Genomic DNA, 8,765 nt, shown 5'->3' on the forward strand with positions numbered 1-8,765 from the left:
GAATTGACAAGATCTTGGGTTTGGGGGAACCTGCTGTCGTGACGAAGAGGTTGTTGCTGGACACACGACGGACTCTTGGGAGAAGAAGGAGTGCCGCGTGCCTGGCGACCCTTTTCTGTTGAGGACGTGAAGATATCTACCTATTCGGAATTATGACAACAGGACATCTGCTGATTGGAGTAAGCGTTGCTCTGGTTTGTCGACAAATTGGAAGTTTGTCGACAAATTGGAAGTTGCTGGCAGTCTTTAAAGTACCCCAAAGCTGCCACAAAGGATTGGAGGATGCGGAAAAGAACTGTGGACACTCTTGGGATTTTGGATCACATCGGACTGTCTGCCCCGCAGTTTTTGAGGACCAGTCATAGACAATTTAGAGTGAAAAGCAAATTTTATTTTCACTCGCATAAAACATTCTAACTTGGATTGTTTCCCTGGCTTCGAGAGACTCTCCCGAAAGGACAGTGCAGCGAAGACACAACAAACTCCCTTCTTGTCTCATGGACACACACCTGGTGTTGTTGACTTTGGACTGACTGGCAAGAACACCAAGGCCGCGGAAGCAGAGACACAATACGGGCTTACACACACACTTGCAACCACAAAAATATACGCCACACACACATACCCCACCACAAATCCAACGCCCTCGACGCAAATCCCATAGGGGTGATGAATGGATGGTCAGCGCCTGAGAGCTGCGGCCTACCATCATGACCTCGCCCTTCCCTCTGTTACTAGATATCTCGAGATGTACGTTGTAATATATATATATATGTGCTTTGCTATGGAGGTTTTTTCCCACTCCAGACTGGACCCCCTTAGGAGCCCAGTCTAGATTGTATTTTTTACTCATCCTTCCCCTGCGTTTTTACCTTTTTCCCCACCTTTTACGGGGCGCCTTGTGGTGACCCATCAGCGTTTCTGTTCTGTAACCCTGTACACTGTTTGTTTGTCTAATCTTGAACGGGTTTGTGCTGAAAACAAAGTTTTGTTGTACTTGTGCAATGACAATAAAGATCTACCATTTACCAAGAGGATACTACAATTTATTGCTCTGGCGCCAGTTCTAATATCATTCTCCTTTTCAAAACAGCATGTTTCTCATTATTATTATTGGTATTAGTACTGGATGCCTATCAGATTTACATACTGTAAAAATGTTATCCCATCATTAAAAAAACACAAGACATGTTGTATTTTTTTGTCCAGTAACTGAGGCAAGCAGAAGGAAAACATGCAGAAGTACTAATAGTGCAACCAGACTGGCCTGGTGGACTGCAGGTTAAAGTCCGCCTTTCTGAGCTCTGTTGCTATTAACAACACTGCTATAATAATTTCACCAGAACAAAAAGCAATACATGATCTTTTTATAAAAAAAACGAATGATTGAATTATTCTAAATCAGAGAATTATGGCTTATAAAGAAAACTAGAAACCCCACGATATCCAATAAGTTTTGTATCCATTAGGATGAAATAGGATAGGTTATACTTAATTCATCTCAGAGTGGAGAGATTATGTGGTTGCAGTGCAGATTCTGTAAATAATCTAATAATATCACATTCATGTACAGTACAGGCGTGCAATGATTCGTCGACATATGAAAACATGTTAGGTGTGGGAATATCTCTTCCTGTTCTTGTTAAAAATATGGCATACTACCATGGTCATTTTACAAAGTATATAATAATAATAATAACTGGGATTTATATAGCGCTTTTCTAAGTACCCAAAGTCGCTTTACATGTAGAACCCATCAATCATTCACACCTGGTGGTTGTAAGCTACTTTCATAGCCACAGCTGCCCTGGGGTAGACTGACGGAAGCGTGGCTGCAATTTGCGCCAACGGCCCCTCTGACCACCACCTATTATTCATCATTCAATTCACCGGTGTGAGTGGCACCGGGGGCAAAGGGTGAAGTGTCCCGCCCAAGGACACAACGGCAGCGATTTTTTGGATGGTAAGAGGCGGGGAGCGAACCCTCAGGTTTCTGGCATGGTTGCTCTACCCACTACGCCATGCCACCCCATATATATCTTGTTGTTATGACACTATGCTGCATGAGAATGTTTGAACCTTCTGTAATGATTAATAAATGCTAATCATTCTGTAATTGGGGACTCAACCAGAACATGTTTTTAAAAAATGTACCGTATTTTTCGGACTATAAATCGCAGTTTTTTTCATAGTTTGGCCGGGGGTGCGACTTATACTCAGTAGCGACTTATGTGTGAAATTAAAAACACATTACCGTAAAATATCAAATAATATTATTTAGCTCATTCACGTAAGAGACTAGACATATAAGTTTTCATGGGATTTAGCGATTAGGAGTAGGGATGTCCCGATCCAGGTTTTTGCACTTCCGATCCGATACCGATATTGTTTTTGCACTTCCGATCCGATACCAATACTGACCGATACTGGCCTATCCGAGCATGTATTAAAGTTTAAAGTTATTTAGCCTACTTAGTTGTCAGAATCATGTTGAAAAGGGTTTTAGTACTCTTGATAACAACTAGCCAGCTGAATTAGGGGAGTTTGAATAATACACAATGGTTGGTAGCAAGAAACTGACCTGTTTAATTAAGGATAAACACGAAATAGACAAAATTATACATGACAAACAGAAATGGCATCATTGAACTAGGGCTGGGCGATATGGCCTTTTTTTAATATTGCGATATTTTAAGGCCATATTGCGATACACGATATATATCTCGATATTTTGCCTTAGCCTTGAATGAACACTTGATGCATATAATCACAGCAGTATGATGATTCTATGTGTCTACATTAAAACATTCTTCTTCATACTGCATTAATATATGCTACTTTTAAACTTTCATGCAGAGAAGGAAATCACAACTAAAAAAAATCACTATTTTTTTCATACAGTGTTGATGTGGAAATGTTTGCCTCGGCATTTTGATGGTGTGGGCGTGTGGCACCGAATGGAGATAAGAGTCTCGACAGACGTAACAATATTTGAACAATGATGACGAAAACTGTTTTCTCTGTCGTGTCCGTGTGTCGAAAATTGTTATGCGCTTATTTTTTTATTTGAGTTTGTGCGTGGCATATAATTGCTGTGCGCAGAGGACGCTTGAGCAGTGCGCAATTGCACAGGCGCGCACCTTAAGAGGGAAGGTTGCTCGCACGGCTGCGCTAGCATCACATCTAACGTTAGCCATGCTGCTACGTCTCTGCTGGGAGAGGACGTACACGTATGTGACGTATGACGTGACAGTATGTGACGTGTGTAAGAAGGTGCGCTTGCTGTCTGTGAGAGGGAGACACAGGAAAGAGTGAGAAGAGCCTGTCGTGTAATGCCTGCAGCTAAAAGCATCTGCGTGAGAATCACAGACCTGTGGATGTGTTGAAAGTGTGCTGGAAAATCGGAACGAAAATTAGGGAGCAGCAGAAAAGTGGAATGTATTATTTAAATCGGTGCGTTGGAAAACACGGACCAGAGTTGTTTTTTTTAAAAACTGGATCTGGATCGGCATTTTCCCATGCCTTGCCGATACGCATTTTTTTGCAAATATCGGATCGGGACATCCCTAATTAGGAGTGACAGATTGTTTGGTAAACGTATAGCATGTTCTATATGTTATAGTTATTTGAATGACTCTTACCATAATATGTTACGTTAACATACCAGGCACGTTCTCAGTTGGTTATTTATGCGTCATATAACGTACACTTATTCAGCCTGTTGTTCACTATTCTTTATTTATTTTAAATTACCTTTCAAATGTGTATTCTTGGTGTTAGGTTTTATCAAATACATTTCCCCCCAAAAAAGCGACTTATACTCCAGTGCGACTTATATGTTTTTTTCTTCTTCTTTATTATGCATTTTCGGCAGGTGTGACATATACTACGGAGCGACTTATAGTCCAAAAAATACGGTACAAAATATTTCAGCCAGCCTTTGTCCATTCCTGCTCGCTAGTGCAGCAAGTGAACTGCAGCCAAGATCCCCCGCGACAGCGCGGCTCTAGGGTCAAAAAGGAAGTGTTGGCGTGAATCGGGCGTTAAAAAAAAAATTGTGCCCCATCCTTGTTAGTGAATGACTGAGCATTTCACGGAAGCTGCTTTGACACCCAATCATGGCACCCACCTGTTCCCAATTAGCCTGTTCACCTGTGGGATGTTCCAAATAAGTGTTTGAGGAGCATTCCTCAACTTTCTCAGTCTTTTTTTCCCCACTTGTGCCAGCTTTTTGGAAACATGTTGCAGGCATCAAATTCCAAATGAGCTAATATTTGCAAAAAATTAAGTTTTCCAGTTTGAACGTTAAGTATCTTGTCTTTGCAACAACAAAACAGGAGCGCAAGACAAGAACTAAAACACTACACACAGGAAAACAGCGAAAAACTCCAAATAAGACACGGCGTGATGTGACAGGTGGTGACAGTACACCTACTTTGAGAAAAGAGCAATCGTGATGCATGCTTGGTTATGGTTTGAATTCATATCCAACAATTGCGAGAGCGACTTTTTACTGTCAATATCAGCTGCTGAGTTTCATTTTTAAGTATTGGGACACTTAGGACTACCACTGGACAAAAGTATTGGGACACTTACACTGGACAAAAGTATTGGGACACTTAGGACTAAAACTGGACAAAAGTATTGGGACACTTAGGACTAAAACTTGACAAATGTATTGGGACACTTAGGACTAAAACTGGACAAAAGTATTGGGACACTTAGGACTAAAACTTGACAAATGTATTGGGACACTTAGAACTAAAACTTGACATAAGTATTGGGACACTTCGGACTACCACTGGACAAAAGTATTGGGACACTTGGGACTAAAACTTGACAAAAGTATTGGGACACTTGGGACTAAAACTTGACAAAAGTATTGGGACACTTGGGACTAAAACTTGACAAAAGTATTGGGACACTTGGGACTAAAACTGGACAAAAGTATTGGGACACTTAGGACTACCACTGGACAAAAGTATTGTGACACTTACACTGGACAAAAGTATTGGGATACTTAGGACTAACACTAGACAAAAGTATTGGGACACTTGGGACTAACACCAGCGTGACCCCAGTATGCAGAGAAGGTAGGTAATGTCTAGCCTTTGAATAGCCCCCTCTTTTTTTAGACCAGTTGATCTGCCGTTTCTTTTCTTTTCTCCTCTGCTCCCCCCTACCCCTTGTGGAAGGGGAGACACACAGGTCCGGTGGCCATGGATGGGGTGCTGGCTGTCCGGGGTCGGGACCCGGGGTGGACCGCTCGCCTGTATATCGGTTGGGAACATCTCTGCGCTGCTGACCCGTCTCCGCTCGGGATGGTTTCCTGCTGACCCCAATGTGGACTGGACTCTTTCTTTTATGCTGGATCCACTATGGACTGGACTCTCACAATATTATGTTAGACCCACTCGACATCCATTGCATTCGGTCTCCCTAGAGGGGGGGGGGTTACCCACATATGCGGTCCTCTCCAAGGTTTCTCATAGTCATTCACATCGACGTCCCACTGGGGTGAGTTTTTCCTTGCCCTTATGTGGGCTCTGTACCGAGGATGTCGTTGTGGCTTGTGCAGCCCTTTGAGACACTTGTGATTTAGGGCTATATAAATAAACATTGATTGATTGATTGATTGATATGTTGTATGGGTGAAAGAAAGAAGCACCAGTGTGACCCCAGGATGCAGGTAAGGTAGGTAATGCGCAGGTAAAGATATGTTGAATGGGTAAAGGCAGGAAGCACCAGCGTGACCCCACTATGCAGAGAAGGTAGGTAATGTGCGGGTGGAGCTATGTTGTATGGGTGAAAGAAGGAAGCGCAGGTGTGGTCGAGGCAATATTGGGACACTTAGGACTACTACTGGACAAAGGTATTGGGACACTTACACTGGAAAAAAGTTGTGGGACACTTAGGACTAACACTAGGCAAAAGTATTGGGACACTTATAGACTACAAGTAGACAAATGTATTGGGACACTTAGGCCTACAACTGGACAAAAGTATTGGGACACTTATGACTAGTTTTGTAATGTTTTCTGCTGGTGGTGTGCCTCTGGGTTTTTTCAATGAAAAAAAATGTGCCTTGGCTCAGAAAAGGTTGAAAAACACTGACCTATATGATAAATCACTTGTAATTGCACACATGTTCAAAATACATTTTAACCAAGCAACAGTGCAAATATTATATTTTTGCGTGACATTAGCGACATCACTATGGAATATGTGTGTGATTATCAACATTACTTGTGCAGAGGGGGGAGGTCTTCTGCTTCCTTCTGGGGGTCTCTGGTGTTGGGGATCACACCAATTATGGTGCTCTTCAGTGAAGTCCCTTTCAGCAGGCGGTGCTTGATCAAGTGCATGTTCCGAGGAGAGTCCACGTTGAAACGGACGGTGGAACCCGGCAGGAGCACTTCTTCGTGGGTCAGGAGCAACGGAAGGCGGCTCGGTATCTTAATAGCGCTTAAGGAGGACATTGTTTAATATTACAACGTCGGTGGACGCTGAGAAGTGACTTCGCAGTTGTTGTCGAGTATTACGAACTCGCCTTCTGCTGTCAATCCTTACAGCAGCGGACTATATGCACTTCCTGGTGTGCTTTTCAAAATAAAATAGTCTACGCGGACCTGTTAGGAGGTTTCGCTCCAGAATGATTTTTTTTTAGAATTTCAGATTTGATTAAAAATGTCAAAATACCTTTATCATTGAATTTCAGGATTACAGCAATATACAGTATACTATTAGCGCTGTGTTATGACTTTTTTTTTTTCTTCCTCGCGAATAAAGGACAACGACTTCCTGTTTTATTTCCTGACTGATGACGACAAGCCGTGGGGGTCAAAACTCACATGTTTGTAAACAATTGCACGCAATGCTGGTGTAAAAGTGACATACGCAGCCGACTTCTTTTATAATTTAAAAGGTACTTTTTATATACACTATATTTCCAAAATTATTTGGCCACCTGCCTTGACTCACATATGAACTTGAAGTGCCATCCCATTCCGAACCAATCAATATGATGTCGGTCCACCTTTTGCAGCTATTACAGCTTCAACTCTTCAATTTTTGACCACTCTTCCAAAAGCGCATTGATGAGGTCACACACTGATGTTGGTCGAGAAGGCCTGGCTCTCGATCTCCGTTCTAATTCATCCCAAAGGTGTTCTATCGGGTTCAGGTCAGGACTCTGTGCAGGCCAGTCAAGTTCATCCACACCAGACTCTGTCATCCATGTCTTTATGGACCTTGCTTTGTGCACTGGTGCACAGTCACGTTGGAAGAGGAATGGGCCCGCTCCAAACTGTTCCCACAAGATTGAGAGCATGGAATTGTCCAAAATGTTTTGGTATCCTGGAGCATTCAAAGTTCCTTTCACTGGAACTAAGGGGCCAAGTCCAACTCCTGGAAAACAACCCCACATCATAATTCTTCCTCCAAAAAATTTCACACTTGGCACAATGCAGTCCGAAATGTACCGTTCTACTGGCAACCTCCAAGCCCAGACTCGTCTATCAGATTGCCAGATGGAAAAGCGTGATTCATCACTCCAGAGAAGGCGTCTCCACTGCTCTAGAGTCCAGTAGCGACATGCTTTACACCACTGCATCCCACGCTTTGCATTGGACTTGATGATGTACGGTTTAAATGCAGCTGCTCGGTCACGGAAACCCATTCCATGAAGCTCTCTGCGTACTGTACGTGGGCTAATTGGAAGGTCACATGAAGTTTGGAGCTCTGTCGCAACTGACTGTGCAGAAAGTCTTTGCACTATGCGCTTCAGCATCCGCTGACCCCTCTCTGTCAGTTTACGTGGCCTACCACTTGGTGGCTGAGTTGCTGTTGTTCCCAAACTCTGCACTTTTCTTATAACAAAGCCGACAGTTGACTTTGGAATATTTAGGAGCGAGGAAATTTCACGACTGGATTTGTTGCACATCCTATGACAGTTCCACGCTGGAAATCACTGAGAGCGTCCCATTCTTTCACAAATGTTTGTAGAAACAGTCTTCATGCCTAAGTGCTTGTTTTTATACACCTGTGGCCGGGCCAAGTGATTAGGACACCTGATTCTCATCATTTTGATGGGTGGCCAAATACTTTTGTCAACATAGCGTACATTATGAACAAATAAAATAACGCAAATCATTCAGTAGTGTATATCTAATATTTTTTGCAGTCTGTAGAATCTTTTAAAATTTTTACAAGCTATTATAAAACGTGTAATGCAATTAAGTTTAATCACCAATTATATTAACTGCACTAATAATGCAATTCAGATGTACGAAAACTAGTCAGAGTTCACTTTAAAAAAACTGTCAATATATTAATCTGTCACAAAATGACAGAATAATAGATTGATAAATGGTTTAGAAAAAATAATGTGTGCTATCTATCCAGTGTCACCGTTGCAATGACGTCATAAGAAATATGACAATACTCAATTGTGTGTGTGTACACCCATCTGCACAAATGTACTTAAAAAATGTAAGAGTCAAAATAAATATGACTTTTTTTGTTTACAAGGGCATGCATATATAATATGCATTAGTTTGACCATTTAAAATCAACGATAATAAAAAGGAGATGCTTGGAAATAGCATAAAAATGCCTCAAAAACTTGGAAAAACGGGATTCATAGCGTTACTTTTTGGTGTAACCATCATGAGCGTTCTGTTCGGGTATATTTCTTTTATATTTTGATAAATCATCATATTTATGTATTACTAAATTTAAATAGGCATTGATCAATCTTTAAGCTG

At 41.8% G+C, this 8,765-nt stretch overlaps 1 protein-coding gene across 1 annotated transcript in view; it reads right to left on the reverse strand.

Moving 5' to 3' along the window:
* Positions 1-6,560, reverse strand: part of lonp2 (lon peptidase 2, peroxisomal) — a 65,350-nt gene extending 58,790 nt beyond the window's left edge. The window contains exon 1 of the mRNA XM_061970264.1: positions 6,247-6,560. Coding sequence (XP_061826248.1) covers positions 6,247-6,479 — 233 coding nt within the window. The 5' untranslated portion in view covers positions 6,480-6,560. The remainder of the gene's footprint in view (positions 1-6,246) is intronic.
* Positions 6,561-8,765: the final 2,205 nt, after the last annotated feature.

The sequence above is a fragment of the Nerophis lumbriciformis genome, linkage group LG10 (assembly GCF_033978685.3).
Source record: "Nerophis lumbriciformis linkage group LG10, RoL_Nlum_v2.1, whole genome shotgun sequence".
NCBI classification, from domain to species: domain Eukaryota; kingdom Metazoa; phylum Chordata; class Actinopteri; order Syngnathiformes; family Syngnathidae; genus Nerophis; species Nerophis lumbriciformis.